This window comes from Diadema antillarum, unplaced genomic scaffold, assembly GCF_040938485.1.
Source record: "Diadema antillarum isolate AM-2024a unplaced genomic scaffold, OU_Dant_1.0 scf00000028, whole genome shotgun sequence".
Classification (NCBI taxonomy): domain Eukaryota; kingdom Metazoa; phylum Echinodermata; class Echinoidea; order Diadematoida; family Diadematidae; genus Diadema; species Diadema antillarum.
In genome coordinates, this window is record NW_027270917.1 from 2,979,236 (window position 1) to 2,996,130 (window position 16,895).

Genomic DNA, 16,895 nt, shown 5'->3' on the forward strand with positions numbered 1-16,895 from the left:
GCTTGGGATCATACTTTTACTGTAACGACAACAAAGGAATGGAAGAAACCCCCCACTTTCATCAAAATCTGCAAGTTCAGTAGGCCCTACACACATTTAAGAAATTGTACATGTATCTTTGGTAAGAACTGTGATATAGCTGAACTATGTACACTGTAACTGAATGCCAGGTAATAATGATGATGATAGTGATGATATTCACTTCTTAGCACATACATTCCAACTTCTATGAACTTTAAGCTTTCCAGGGAACATAATCAGGGTTTAACATTCAGCAGCATTTAAAGTAAAAATAAATCAGAGGAAGTTAGATTCACTTTTACCACATTCATTCTGACTTTCTTGAAATCACAGACCAGGGTCAGCAGCATTTCACAGGGAATCAAAAACAATTCAATGAAGTTATACTCCATTTCAGTGATGTCATTTCGGGTAACATGATTCCAGAATTTGACTGGTTCGTTGACTGGTTGCCGACAGAACGTTTAAAATATGCAGCATTGCAGCCATCGAAATTGGTGTGAATCCACGCTATGATGAAATGATGTGTGTCTATGTAAACCACAATATGATATGACAAGCATTGCCTTGTCTATCATTGTAATAAAACACTTGGCAGCTCCTTACGAGCAACTTTTTTCCGCCTCAACCCCTCAAAACAATATTCCAAATATAATCTCTTAGGGAAGATATGTGTTATGATACACCTGTAAAGAGGCAATATCTGTATAATAACCTCTTGTAGGGATGTCAGCATCTGTTGACATAGTGTCAGACTGTCGCCCTCAGCCCAGTCAAGACTCCAACCAGGTCTGTGGGTGATACAATATTTGTTAGTTTATATTGACTGGAAATATTAGTGAAATACAAACAAAAATTATTTGATGAGAACTAATTATGATTGTCTGAAGAACAAAATGGTTTGCTTTCACTCAGCTAGCAAAGCTGCATTGTCACAGTACCTGGTACAACTGTAATTCATATCAAACTTGAAACTCTGTATATAGCAGCATTTCCTTTATAATTCATACATGTTTATAAGCATTTTTTTTTTTAATGAACACAGAACATTCCTTTTAATCAGTGCTTATTCCCCAAAGTGTAAAATTGCTCATTGACAGAAATTCATGACAATGATGTATGAACAAATTGGAAAAAAGCATTGGGTGTAAATACAATGAGCTGAATTGATCCACTGAATATGACCACTCAATCATTCAACCCTGAACCACTCAGAGCCATCCCTCTTGAAAATTAATGCAGCACCACAGGCAGGTGTGAGTGTGTGCTTCTCCACTAAACCCAAGCAAAAATTGTTTGATGGTTAAAGTTTGCATGTCCCTTTTGCAACCCTGAAAATCAGATTCCTCTTTATAAGCTAGCATATTGTAAAGGTAGATCATTCAGACCTTTCCTCAGAATGATAAAATTCATAATTGATGGGGGGAAACAATACTATAGATTTCCAGTGAATTTATTCAGAACCAAAGACAATTCCAAATGATTTTCTTGGTGCAAACGAGGATTATATTCTCAAGCGACATGGGGGTTAGTTTTAATTTCCCTTCTACAAACTCTGTGGTGTATTGCCATACGATTTCACATGGGATGTTGGTAGACATTATTCTTAATCCATGCAAAATTGCGTGTCGTTTGTAAAAGGGAGAGACAACCTTTAACACACACCTGGCAGTGACGTGGATAAGGCAGTGGAGAGTGGCTTCCAACGAAGGCAGGTCGTAGAAGTGTAGGGCATCGGCCAGGTCAAGGCTCCCCAGCAGAGCTTGGACCAGAGGTCCACCGAGGAAGGCCCCTCGCCGCCTCCTACAGACAGGCAAACATCATGCAAAGATGCTTTTATCTTTTTAACATGGCTCCATTTTGTTGTGTAAGCACAACAGGACTAGAATCAGTTACAAGTATGTTTTGTTTCGCTTGAATTCACCGTCTGTAATGAGACAGTTTCTGCAAGTGAGGATACAGATGAGACGTTTGTGGCAGAAGAAAAGAAATAAGTTCCCCAGCTGAGATGGAAATTAGCGAGCGTTAGATCTGCAATGCGAACGCTGAGACAACACTTCCTCCCGCATCAGGCAATGGAAACAGTTGTCTCAAACATGTGGAGAACACCATTTTTTGCCTGATTAGCGGCTTTTATCAGCCACTGAGGATACATATGGGACGTTTGGGGCACAAGAAAAGAAAATGAATAGCTCAAACAAATTAGAAAAGCTGATAGTGTTATAAATCAGGTGTACTTCGGTGCAGGAATGCCCACTTGTCTTGCATTGCAGCATTGTGGTATTCTGAGTGCTGAAAGGGCATATTTCGGTTGAACAAACAGTATTTCATTTTTCCTGCAATAATAGAAACAAGGAAAAGTAGAAATTACGCAGTGCGTAATATATGTCCCCGCCGGAAGTACATGTAGCATTTTGTAGCAAAATAGGTCAAAATCAAGGTCAAAGGTCAAAGAAGTCAAAGGTCAAAATTCTGTGTAGAAGTTTTGAAGCCCTCACCTAGTGCCATCACATAAAGCAAACGGAATCGAAATCGGGTTAGAAATGGCGAAGGAGTAGCATTTTGTAGCCAATGTCGGTCAAAAATCAAGGTCAAAGGTCAAAGAAGTCAAAGACCAAAATTCTGTGTGTTAGTTTTGAAGCCCTCACCTAGTGCCATCACATAAAGCAAACGGAATCAAAATCGGGTTAGAAATGGCCAAGGAGTAGCATTTTGTAGCAAAATGTACAATACAGGTCAAAAATCAAGGTCAAAGGTCAAAGAAGTCAAAGGTCAAAATTCTGTGTAGATGTTTTGAAGCCCTCACCTAGTGCCATCACATAAAGCAAACGGAATCGAAATCGGGTTAGAAATGGCGAAGGAGTAGCATTTTGTAGCAAAATGTACAATATAGGTAAAAAATCAAGGTCAAAGGTCAAAGAAGTCAAAGGTCAAAATTCTGTGTAGATGTTTTGAAGCCCTCACCTAGTGCCATCACATAAAGCAAACGGAATCGAAATCGGGTTAGAAATGGCGAAGGAGTAGCATTTTGTAGCAAAATGTATAATATAGGTCAAAGGTCAAGGTCAAAGGTCACAACTGAAATTCTGTGTAGGAGTTTCAAAGCTCCCATGTAGTGCTATCAAATAAAGCAAACAGAATCAAAATTGACTCATAAATGACAGAGAAGTAGCAAATTGAAGATTTTGATCACACACGGACGCACACACGGACACACGGACGGACACATGGACACACACACGTACGGAGCCCGTTTCATAGTCCCCTGCTCGAACTTGTTCGGCGGGGACAATTAGAGGGGAAAAAAAGTAATAGTTGGTATCTCAGTTTGCAGATTCAGAAGAATTAGATATTAGTGAAGGATGCACGTCTCAAGGCAGATATTGTAAAAACAGAAATATTCATGGCATGAAACTTTCCAAAATTGGAGCTGACGGCCTTTTTTGAGGGAAGAATTTTTCACAAACTGCAGACTATAAAAACATTACAAGTACACTAGAAGTACCACAGGTTGTGTAGACGAAAATCTTCATATGAGGTGCATTTTACTGTTGCGAATCATGGCTCCTTACAAAATTTGCGAAAGTTTCTGTATGAAATGTATATATTTCTCCTCTGAAATTTACTGCACTACAGTACGTTAACAGACAGGTATGGTACTTACCAGGCATCCTGAGATAGGGGCAGGTTCTGGATAAATGCCGTCAGCAGCCGCAGGAGCTCCTTCCTGACTTGACCCTGGGTGCCATCCTTCCCCCTTCCTCCCCCTCCACCACCACCTGTGCCCTCGGCCTGCCCCTCCCCAATTTGGCCAGTGGGCGGGTACTTCCGGAGCAGCTCCACCAGGGAGGAGTGGCCCTCGAAGCAGGTGGACCCCACCCACTCCATGAGGTCAGGGGTCACGAGGGGCGAGTGCAGCAGCTGGGTGAGCAGGGTCATGACCTGGGCAAGCAGCTGCTCATCTTCTGGGTTGGCAGGTACCACTTGGAGAAATCTTCACAGGATGAATGCACATTGTGAAAGTATCATCAGAGTCGTAAGTCCATGTCTCTGGTTAACATATAGTATATGAATACACAAAAATATTCAGCTACCCTCCCTTCTTCATCTCATCTCCTCCCCCCCCCCCCCCCAAAAAAAAAAAAAATGAAATAAATTGAATAGAAATGAAAGAAAAATACATCAGAAGACAAATGACAACTAAATATATAAAAATAAATGAAATCAAAATACTTCTGGCTGTGATGGCTTAAAATTACCCACTACATTTCCAATCCTGACAGAGTTCCTCTCACTAAATTCTGAAAATATTCTGTTACTATTAAAATGACAGGACAGTTAGTAAAGTCCACCTAATTCTTCCTGTGAATTCAGTATCATTATCGTTCAGTCAAGTGAGAAAAAAAAGAAGTATTTATCTATCTCAAAATAATATCTAATGATACATGATGCATGCATGGTGGTCCAGGGGAGAGGGATGCTGTGGCTATTGGCAACTGCAGCATAACAAGCCATTTTGAAAACAGATTGTAATTTTATAGGGATTATTGCACTGTTGTGTTCTACCTGTTAAGAGCTGCCTTCCAGTCGAAACTCAGCAAAGCCCTGGTCAGAGAGCCCAACCTCCCTGCATCCAGGTCGGCCCTGGTCTGCTGCAGGCTCGTCCACTGGATCCCCAGGGAGAGGCCCCAGAGGGTCTGCCTCACAGTGAAGTGGGAAGTGGCCGCTAGGATGGTCCGCAGGGACTGGCCCAGGAAACTCGCTGGGCACGATGCAGCCAGCAGAGCCGTCTCCTGTGGGGTGAAGTCCAGATCAGGGCTGCGTGTACAAGAAAAGTGACAGGGACTCAGAATGCTACTGAAAGTTCTGCTGTAAGTTCCTGCAATTTGTCTTTATAAGCTCTTTTTTTGGTGAGGGTACTGCTATAAGCTGCTTCCATCCCACTAAACCAACATGCACAATATCATTACTGTAAAAAAAAAATGCACACGAAAGTTCTTGCCTACACTATATGCATTGAATGCCGGTGGCAGTTCACGAAAATTTCATGCCACAAAAAAGGCCGTCAGCTCCAATTCGCGAAAAATTCATGCCGCGAATATATCATGTTTTACAGTACCCTTGAGCATCTCATTTAGGTTGTTTTACCCTCCTTGCTTATTTATTATTTGTCACGATATCAGCATACGATGATCCTTACAAATCAACTCTATTATATATTACTGCAAAAGTAGGAATTTCACAATTCAAAACAAGACCAATTCACACAGTCCCCAAATGTTGCTATCAATCATGCAAATCAGGACATCTAAATTATCATCAAGCATTATTTGTAGTATAATTTCATAAACACTGTTTATATAAACACTGTTTATGGTTTCCTCAGCACCACTAAAAAAGATAATGTATTTGCGACTCGAGACAAACTTTGTTTCAGTTAGGTGTAAAGTGTGTCAGACTATCTCCCTTTTTTCCATACTTAGTTCTTCTTTCAAACTGTGTGTTTTAAATGGCTTACTTATACTCTGCTGCCAGGATCCTTTTCTCTTTGCACACCAAGATATAGTCCAGACCACTGGAATCGTTGGAGAAGCAGGCCCGGGCCCACTCTACCCTCAGCCTGGCCCAGGTCTCCGGCTGTCGCAGGGGATCAGGGGAGGGCCTCGGAGCCATGCTGTGGGGACGGGTGGATGGTGTGATCCCACAACGTAGAGGCAACTGGAAGCTGTGGAAGGAAGATGCATACATCAGTCGGGACATGGGCCATTCAAAACTGGCAAGGTGTTTTACAGAGAGGAGAGTCTGGAAGAACCATGTTTAATCCTATTCCCACCGGGGGGGGGGGCATTTTGCCCCCCCCCCTCGACGTTTTGCGTGATTATTCCGCAACGCGTGATGCTCTCGCCGCGACATTTTATGACTTTTTTTCTTTCAAGTATCGCGCAACTTTAGAGACCAAATTTGTCACTCCCGGGCATACCGTTTTGAAGCCACGCCCCTTTGAAAAAAATTTGTCGACCTAAAAATTGCTCAAAAACATGATTTTGTGTACAAATCCAATGTAAATTAAGTTTTTGCAATAAATTCATATAAAAATAAATATTTTTACTTTTACTAGCTGATAATGATTCATTTTAGCCTGATTATGCTTTAAAAAGTTTCTGCAACAAATTTTGACGAAAAAAAACCACAAAAACAAAAAGTTAAAAAACAATGAGATACATAAGAAATTCAATAAACAATAAAATACATAAGAAATAATTATGAAGCCAAATTTGTGCTTCAATATTATTGTTGAGGATATTGAAAAGAATATGTTCACCAAAAATTAGAAGTCTTGGAGCTTTATTTTTGTATTTATGGGCAAGAAAAAATTATTTATGCATAAATTAGCATAAATTAATTAATATAAAATACATGAATTAAATATTTTAAAAGCCTAACTATGCAGTCTTGTAGATTACATTGGCCTCTACCTTAGTGCAAATTTTCGCGAGGATCGTGCGATCCACGACCGAGATCTGAAGGGGGGCCAAAAAGGCCCCCCCCCGGTGGTTTCAAGTCCCTGTGGGATTAGGTAAGGAAGTGTAACTTCCTTTACTGGTCACACACAAAATACGAAACTTGAAATACTGGTAAAACACACACACACACACACACACACACATACACACACAAGGTAGTGATAAGTTAGTTGGGGTGACAGGGAGATGTGTGTGGTGTGCGTTGACCCTGCACTGACACACACAGGTCAGGGCTATAAAGATTCTTCTCACACTAGACATAGGGGAGTTGTGGTCAGGGCTGGGAGGTAAAAGGACGGAGGTTGGGAGGGCATGACCAAGTGTAAAACATTGGTGTATACCTTACTTCATACATTTATAGACTGTCATCAAGCTCAAAAGCAGGCAAATACACGGGTTTAAAGTTACATTTTGGCTTACATATATTGTGCCAGATGCAATATTTCTGTGCTTAAGAGGAAAATGACCTTATGTTGTGGGTGATCATTGACATTGCTGATGCCCACAAAGATTATCCATTACAGATATCAAAGATTATTCGCAGAACTGGTTGAGAAGGATTAGTTTGAGAGTGCCGGGAAATTGCAAACCCAGTTGCATTACACAGGCACAACCACATAAGTGGTAATTTGTGACAAGATTGCTGTTGTGAATATGTATCACAGATATGAATTGGAAGTATACAGTACATACCACAGCACAATGAGCCAGAATGTGTTCACAGTGAATCCAAAATTAGATAGTTTGAATTTGTCATAAATGTCTTAAACTTCCAAAAACTATCATCTGTACTAACACAAAAGTCACCATACATCTGTACTGAGCATATCACCCGAGAAGGGCACCATACTTACTTCTGCACGATTGGCTTTGGTAGGCACATCTTTCGGGTTCCTTCCTGATCGTTGATCGTCATGGTGATTGATTCGTCAAAGATGAGGAATGTGAGGAGGAGGGCAGCATCTCGCCTGGCTTCCTCCTCGGAGCGACAGATCAGGGCCGCTGGGGGAGAACAAAGGGAAGGGGGACAAGGTGCGACTTTAACAGTTATTGCTTGTTGAAGAGGTGTAACATAACACTCGACATCCATGCGAGAGTTTTATTTTCCAAAAACGCACAGTTCTTTCACTTGGTATGGGGGAATAAACATTTCTTGGCTGCTCTGCTAACAGATGGGTATTTGAAAGACAGCACTTGTTTTATCAAAATTAAAAATTAAGTTCATCCAATAAAGTAAGGTCAAGTGAATACACACATGAAGGATCAATCTTGTTTCATGTAATGAACATCAAAGTTTATCCAATGTCAAAATTTGCTTACGTATAGCTACACTGTAGGTCTATGTTGACGTTGAGATAGAATCCTTTGTGAATGCAGAAATAGATCTGCGGGGAATTGTTTTGAATCACTAACTCTTTGTGTGCTACATTCACATGCCCAACTCAGTTAACGGCTTGCCAATTTCGCATATTGTGCTCAAATACATATTAAACCATTCAAAAACCAGTCGACAAATTGCAATTCATGCCACAGTACATTGAAAGTGTCATAGCCATAGCCTTGTCATAAAATCTAAATCACAGTAAAGCTTGCAATTCTCTGTGCAACTCTGCTGTACTGCATTTGTAGTTTAAACGCTTCCACGAAAAGTCACATGGCTTTGAAAAACGGGTACAAAGGGTCAAAGCCACAAGCTAACTTTTATGTGGCTTACCTCTCAAGAGAGTGAGGTAGATCCCAGGTCTATGTGCCAGCTCTCTCCTGAGGGATGAGCTGGATCGTACCAGGTGACCTAGGATGGAGAACACCGCTGGGATCATCTCCCTGGCCATGCCTGACTGGCCCGTCGGCATGACAACGGAGGAGAGTGTCTCCAGCATCATGTACAGACCGCCATGTGAGATGAAAATTTTGTGAAGTCTACTGCCTGCAAAGGAATGTGGAAGAAATTATGAAGGTTGTGGAATACTAGTAGATAAACTAAGAAAGGGTATTGCTAGTGGAAAAAAAAATCACCCCAAAAATGGGTGCTGGTAATATTTCAGCCAGGACATTCCACCTAAAATTTATTATCATGCCATTATGGTCGTAAAGTATTCTACTACACACATATCTAGGCACAAATCAAACACAACATTTGAGATTACACAAAGGGCTATGCATTGACTTCTCTTTAGGATTAAAATGTTGTTGCCCCAAAAGATACATTTTCAGGCCTGTATCATGAAATAATACCATTTTGACACTGTATTTGAGACTATGGAGCATTCATAGCAAATTCTGAAGTTCCAAAGAGGGAAGTGAATTTTCATTTTACAAGGGAAGAAAAGTGTGACCAGAAGATAAGAAAGTAGAAACTGAAGCACAAAATTGTATTACTCTGCAAAGGAGGGAGGTGGAAAAAAGGTTTTTTATTGCATCATGATGGTGAAGAGAAATCTCTTTATCGCTTCTCTTCTTATTGAACATACAAGGGCATGCCAACCTTGTAGACAGCATTGTGAGTATTCAGAGGGCTAGGTAAAAAGGTATATCTTTTGTGGAAAAACATTAATTTTACTTTTCCTGCTGAAGACATGTAGTACCGGTAATACACTCGGGGAAACAGTACTTTCCATAAAACCTGCAGTATTTTTGGAAAATAAAAACAGTACAAAATACTGAAAAAAGAAAATCATCCCAAAGTTGGCATTTCTGACACACCTTGCAAGATGATAGCCATCTGCTGCAGTGCTGACTTCTTCAGGTCCGACTCAGTGTCCTCCGAAGCAAAGATGTTGAACACCTGCAGGAACCCTTCCTCCTGAGTGGTGAAAGATACACCAACATCAGCATTTTGTTACTTAGAAACCTAATCTGAGGTTGCTGTCCATGTTCTCTCTCTCCTCTCAACAAAAAAGAACAGGTTTCTCTTACATGGTTTGTTTGTTGTTATGGATCAGTTCATGGAGTACCAACTGGAAAGCAGAATGCACATTTCTAAATTTGCTGTAAAACCAGAAATTGTCTTGTGCATAACACTTCCACAAATTTTGTGAAAAGCTAAGATTTGCAAAAGCGAAATGAATGCAAAAGATATCTTGTCTCCAGAAGACACTGAGTGCTGGTGGCAATTCTAAAAAAACTCATGCCGCAAAACAGGCCCATCGGCGCAAATTCGTGAAAGTTTCATGCCGCAAATGTTTCTGGTTTTACAGTATCCAGAATGACACACCTACATACATATGTGGTGCCAGTAATTAGTGTTTCTAAATTACAATCAAACATCAATTCCACACAAGTCTCCTGGTATTATGGTTTTATTCTAATGTATTTAAAAAAAGATATAATGAAATATCTCTGGAGCAATGAAGATGCAAATGATTGCATTACACATGCAGGATCACCTATGCAACTACCACAAACTGTACCCCACTCAATGACTGCCCCTGCCCCCCCCCCCCCCACATAGTTATTCTGACTCATAAAAAATGATCTCATATTTCTCACTCATGAGTGAAAATTAACCCGTTGAGGACAGGCTGATTTTGTTACAACACGTTTTTCCCAAAGACACTTGCCCAAGTATAATTGGGACTCATCCTCAACGGGTCAAAGCTAATTAATGTATATCACAGCATTTCTGCATGGAGGAGGAAATCACTGCAGACACATCATTCTCATGGTTCCATGCTAGCCCTGACCTGGAATACCGACGTCCCTCCATCGTCATCCAGGCTGCTCGCGGAGGAGAAGATGAAGAGGTCTGCCACGCCCATGGGAGGGGGACTGAGGGGAGGCTGCTTGAGGTGGGCCTCCGGTTCCTGCAGCAGGTGCCACATGAGGGTGGTGGAGGCCTCCGTGCGCACCCTGTGAGGAGAAGAGGATTGTTATCACTGTCTTGCAACATCACTGCTCCACATTGGCTTACAAAAGGAAGTACATGTGTAGGTAACACAGCAATTTTAGATCTAAATCATTGACGTTTTCCACATTGGATCCAGCGTGTCCTGCTTGGATGCTTTGGAAGTTTGAGAAATTTTGAGCAGAAATGCTCATCCTACTTTTCTGCAAAGAATCTCAGTCAAGACAACACATTTCCAGCACTATGTCATTTGACAACTTATATCAAAAGGAGAATGACCCTTGGCAACAAAAGAAGTCCAAATATTTCTTTATACATTTAGACCTTCAGTTTGATTTGGTTTTGTTTTTTCCATGCCATGGTAGATCCTTCCAAGTATGCGACAGCAGCTAAAAAAATTTCCGAGCATCAAACAGACTGCCATTTATTTACATTCCTCAGAGACCTCTGAATCTGGGGAAAAGATCCTTAAAATCTACATACTTTTGGCCTTTTGGGGCCCCATACTTTAACTCCCTTGGCGGAGGGTTAGGGCAGTCTGTACCACCTTAAAAGCTCTGTATTCTCTGCCCCAATGCTTCCCTTTTATGACATTCCTCATCTAGCCATGAAGGTATTAAAGAAGGTAAAGATGCAGAAATTTTACAAATGACAAGACACACACACATACACACACTCAACATGTGACAAGAGTCCTTAGCTCAGGTGAGCTACCTAAGAATTACAAAGGAGCAAAACAAGAAATGATAGAGGAAATCATGTTATTACCTGAAATCTTTGCTGAAGAGAAGCCTTAGGGCCCCCTGGACCTGCTCTGATGAAGGCAGCTTAGCATAAGACTCAAATGCCCCTGGGCCAGGGGCCTTGTGGACCAAGTCGTTCACACATCGACCAACAGTTGGGTGACTAACACCAACTCTGGCCTGGGACATAAACATGTATAAAGCGGTCAGTGCATGTGATACACAATTCATGCATCATACAACATGCAAAGTGTTTATATTTGCATTGTCAGAATTAACATTATTTTCTGCTATTCAAACTGTCTTTGCTACTGTAATACCCATTAGCTTTCTGATTCAATGTTGCCAGTCTCAACACACTCTTTTATTTATGTACAATTTTATCTCAAATCCTTTTGCGACTTTTTTTTAGTCGGTTAGTGACATACAGCAATATATGACTCATCAATTGCAATGTTCATTCCAAGTTACCTGTAGCAGAGGCAGAACTGGTAGGAGGGCCTGAATAAGGTCTCCCCAGAGGCTTGGGTTCATCAGGAGTCTCCCTTGGAGAAGGCTTAGCAGGAGGGATTCACTCATCTCCTGCACCTGAAAAGTGATGGGGATAGGGGAGAGGAAAATTGAAAAGGAGGACGCTAATAAGCTGGTTCGGGGTTCCACTTCGCGCATGAGCAAAAAAAGTCATTTGTATCATCACGGTATGTTGGTTTTTTAAATTCAACTAAGTAGCAAGATAAGCATCTGTGATGCAATGATTATTCAAGTAATCCTTATAAACGGTGCTTGCCAGCACATCAGAAACTTGACAGCAAAAGTGGTATTTGGCAATATTGATTGACAAAGATTGTTAATGAATAATGGTCTATGCAAAAATAGTGAGATGGATGCTTTCCCAAGTGCTGACCATGCAGACCATGCTTGGTCACCCGATATGGTCATCTAGTCTATGCAAGTCCATCATTTGAGTATGATTTATGAATTCCATGAATGGTTATGTCAGGCTAGCTTATGCATTGTCGCTTTGAAAACAAGTGAAGTGTCCCACCAAGGGAGATCAAAAGCATGATCATCTGTACCCACATGGGCATGGGCTAACTCTGCACTGGCTTATTCCTCAAGGCAGCTAAAGCAGGTTTGTTTGTCTGTTTGTTTGTATCTTTTTTTTTAAAGATTATAGGTCATAGAAAGTGTTTGACTAATCTCTTCCCTTCTATTCTTGCATGGATGCACATATATATTTACAACCTTATATGATTATATACATATTATGTATGAAATGAAGGGTTTGATTGCAAAATGGGCTATTTTCACACTAAGTCCATCACCAGATAGAGAAAAATAAAACCTTTCCAGAAATACTTACTTATAAAATAACAAGAATTATTCTTGAAGTTATGATTACAAATAGTACATTTTTCTTAGCATTTTCTAAAATCCTTTTTTTTTAAGCAGCTTTAATCGACGATATCTCAACTTAATAAGAAAAGAGTTAACTTGTTTTGCAACCAAATTCTTCAAATACATAAAAGTAATATAACTTTGTGGTTTATTTACTGGCAAAGTACCATAACAGCTGAAGCAAGTATCATAGATCTTTGATAGGCAGGAGATCAAGGACAGGAGTTAGGGCATAAAATAGTGATGGAGTAAGCAGATATGTTCTTTGTCTAATAAGCTTGACCCATTTTTTTTTTTTACAGCTCATTTCTGTAAAGCAGAAACAATCAGTATACACAGTGACCTTCTTTACTCGTGACCAAATTACATAAACATATAAGATATGAGGGTAGTACTTCAAGATACACTGGCTCAGGTGACTGAAAAGATAATGAATGGTGCAAACAGGTTTTCAAGGCCACAATCTCTATATGAAAATCCAATAAACATAAACAATGAGCCATAATCTTTTTAAAAAGGACAGCTACCCTCATACATCAATTCTCACTATTGCATATAACTCTCCGAATCTGAACGCGTGTGGCGCTCTAATTTTTTTTTACTTTTAATTCTTGGGATATAAACTTCCGGTTATGAACACGCGATGTGTAAATGTACGCTTTTATGCACATTGAACGCCTAAGTACTAGTATTCACCTGAATTACCTACGATGACGCCCAGTAAGTTGGAAACTAATAGAGGGCCATTCAAAGGATTCAATCCTAAGCCTGAGGAGATCCATGTGATGTACTGTATCCACGGAATTATCAGTTAATGCAATCTGGATGAAATTTGTTATGCTTCTTCTTCCAGGGATCATTGAGCTTGGACTTGAAGCTATTCACTGATGTTGCCTCGACAGCATCTGCACAAAGGTTATTCCAAGTATTTACTACTCTCTGACTGAAAGACTTCGACCTTTTACTTGTTCGATACCTTCCTTTATATAACTTCAACTTGTGACCGCGTGTAACATGATCATTGATGACAAAGAGAACAGCTGCATTAAAGTCTTCCATACCATGCAAAATTTTGAACACTTGAATCATATCTGAACATTCACGTAGATACTCTAGGGATGAAATCCCCAAATGCTTGAGCCTCTCAGGATATGACAACGATTTAACCTCTGATACTAAATTTGTTGCTCTCCTCTCAACTGATTAAAGCTTTTTCGCATCACTCTTTGAAAGTTCATTCCGTACACAAGAGCAATATTCCAAGAGTTCACAGTTCGTATTAAATTCTGTCTTATAATCTGTCGAATAATAGAGTTATTTTCTAATCTGTAACTTTACTCTGAATGGTATTCTTCAGCAAAGTGGCCCATGAATGCTGGGCCGATGATGCAAAACAACGAAATTATGGAAAATATCTATAGATGAAGGACGTGACGTGGGTAAACCGCAAAACCGGAAGTGTACGTCCCGACTACTCCCAAGAGCGATCGATCAAATATCGGTATCGCAAGGTGATATCGCTTGATATCGGCTATATAAGATAGGGAGAATTTGAAAGTGCATTTGGATCTTTTCTCTCCCAGGATGTCGTTGGTAAAGCTTCATTACAGCAGTGTACAAACACCACAGCAGAAGGTAAAGAAACAAGGCTCTACACATCTAAACAATGCTTCACTTTACTATCACCCAACCCCTAAGCACCCAGGGCTCTTCTTGCCATACTATATCTACTGGAGAAGGCAGTAACTTACTCACTTTTGGCACAGAGTTCGACAATATGATCATAATCATATGAATGGAGATTAACCACTTCTGTGCCTAGGACTTTAGACAGTGTGTACAATGCTTTGGGCTTTCCTGTGCTATCTAGGCATGCAACGCACACACAGGGTTAACTCGCAGACTAGGGAAATGAGTAGATAATGATTTACAGAAATACATACACATTTAAATCCACACACCGGTACTCATAAATAAACACACACATGCCCCTAAAAGGACAATATTTTGTTTTTTATGCAATTTTGGGGTAAACCATACCCTCATTTACTGGTAAAACCTTACAGAAACTGAGCCATAGATTTTTTTTTTTTTTCCGTTGACTTCTTGCAACTTTTAAAATAAGGGCTTTTTGAGACATAACTTACTCTCCTATACACAGGGACAATTCCAGTGACATACCTCTGCGCAAGCGTCATCTAGACCGTAACAGGCAATTTCATGAAGAATCTTGGAGTCAACGAGAAAGGTCACCTTATAACTGACCTCTGACCCCGGCTGAATGGCTTCTTTGACCTGAAGACAGTCCTGAATTAAAAAAAAAGGAGGAAAAATGTGCAAATCATTGACACAAGGATGATCCCTAAAACAGATGATAGGTTTATTACATCAATGCAAATACAGCTTCAATTTGAGCTTGTGAAGTGTCAAATATGATATTTACAGATGTTTCAAGGTTTTTTATGCTTTTGTTTTTGTTGGTCAATTGTTGTTACTTGTTTCTTGGTTGTTCTCGTTAAAGGGAAGGTAAACCCAAAGAGCAATGTGGATTGAGTGAAAGCAGCAACATTAGTAGAACACATCAGTGAAAGTTTGAGGAAAATCGGACAATCGATGCAAAAGTTATGACTTTTTAAAGTTTTGGTGATGGAACCGCTGGATGAGGAGACTACTAGAATTATGAAAGAGCAGTGGACCAACCGCTTTCAGAAAGCAGGGGGAATAATTGCTACACTTAACATATGTCAATATCAAGTTGATGGAATTTGTAATTTTCATGAAAAATGGATTTTTGTAGTATTTTCTTTATATTTTCTTGGTATTGTTGTCCACTCATACGTCATAACCTCTAGTAGTCTCCTCATCCAGCGGTTCCAACACCAAAACTTTAAAAATTCATAACTTTTGCATCGATTGTCCGATTTTCTTCAAACTTTCACTGATGTGTTCTACTAATGTTGCTGCTTTCACTCAATCCACATTGTTCTTGGGGTTTATCTTCCCTTTAATGTTTCCTCTTATTTATTTTTTTTTTTTGTTAGCTGTTACTCTCAACGAACAAGACTGTATTGTTGTATCATCATGAAAACCAAGTGAAAAGGAAGTAACTAGCCTGGGATTTTCACCACAGTCACTTAATGCCTTTTTACCTGGCAGCGGCACTATCACTGAGCTGAAGCCAGATCATGGCAGCCACACAATGATGTTTGATCAAATACTGTATATGTCATATATTTAGCAAGTCTAATTTTATTTTTTGTGTATCGGCACTTCCAGACGATTTCGGGAGAGGTCAAATTCGCTATTGTGGAGTAAAGGAATGAATAGAGGAATTTATGCAAGCACGTCACGTTTATATTGGAATCAGAGTCAATATTTTTGCATTTTTTAAATTTGTGAAAAGTAAGTGAGTGGCGAAATTCACAAAAGTAAAACCCTCATGAAATATTTGGCATATGATCATCTTTTGTTGAACATTTAAACAAACATGATAAATTACATTGCTAAAACTCTTGCAGACTTAAATTCATTGATTTTAGAGTTGATCTTCGACATTCCAACAGAATGGATCTAAGAAATCAGAATCAGAAATTTATATAATTTTGCATCTGCACACACACACACACACACACACACACACACACACATAAAACCAAACAAAGAAAGATCATTAAATCTTCTAATGTCACTATGGCGACTGGTACATTGTATATTTCCGCCATAATGCATGGCTCTCCTAATAGGCCTATAGTACAATGTCTTGACAATGTGTGAAGACAGTTTCACATAACTAGCAAAATACTGAAATGACAGGTTTGTCACAAATGTGTTGAACGTTCACTCTCCTTGAACTAGGTTTGCTATATTGTCTACGAGTGCAGGTACACACATTTGGGGATTTGAGGGTTTTTACTTGACTTTTGACCAGTCTATAAGATTATGCATTGAGTTATTGAGTGTAATTTCAGTATTAAATATTTTTAAAAAATGCATTTCAGCCAGGCCTTTGGCCCTTGACCCTATGACCCTAAAGTTCTCAAGAGAATCACTGCCACGTCAAACAGGCATTCATGTATGCCTACTAATTTTCATGATACCTTGAGTCACTTTCAAGATATGGAGCAAAAAGTGAATAGTACTTTCATTTGAGCTTTGACCACTTGGCAGGATATTTCCTAGAGAAATCTCCATTAGGTAATACATGTATATGTATCAAGTTTCAAGGTAAATCCTGCAAGCATTGCATAAATATGAGGGAAATAGTGAAATTTTGAGGAATTGACCTTGACCTTAGACCCCCTAAATTCCCTAGATAATTGCTGCCAGTCAGTACATGCATATGTACCAAGTTCCATGAAGATACCT

The 16,895-nt window shown here is 39.8% G+C and overlaps 1 protein-coding gene across 1 annotated transcript in view; it reads right to left on the reverse strand.

The window, feature by feature from the left end:
• LOC139735490 (rotatin-like) overlaps positions 1-16,895 on the reverse strand; it is a 94,891-nt gene that overhangs the window by 37,977 nt on the left and 40,019 nt on the right. The window contains exons 14-25 of the mRNA XM_071646249.1: positions 14,712-14,837; positions 11,604-11,720; positions 11,158-11,312; positions 10,229-10,394; positions 9,249-9,348; positions 8,260-8,472; positions 7,400-7,547; positions 5,540-5,746; positions 4,588-4,839; positions 3,686-4,015; positions 1,687-1,824; positions 737-812 (exon numbers count right to left, since the gene is read on the reverse strand). Coding sequence (XP_071502350.1) covers positions 737-812; positions 1,687-1,824; positions 3,686-4,015; positions 4,588-4,839; positions 5,540-5,746; positions 7,400-7,547; positions 8,260-8,472; positions 9,249-9,348; positions 10,229-10,394; positions 11,158-11,312; positions 11,604-11,720; positions 14,712-14,837 — 2,028 coding nt within the window. The remainder of the gene's footprint in view (positions 1-736; positions 813-1,686; positions 1,825-3,685; positions 4,016-4,587; positions 4,840-5,539; positions 5,747-7,399; positions 7,548-8,259; positions 8,473-9,248; positions 9,349-10,228; positions 10,395-11,157; positions 11,313-11,603; positions 11,721-14,711; positions 14,838-16,895) is intronic.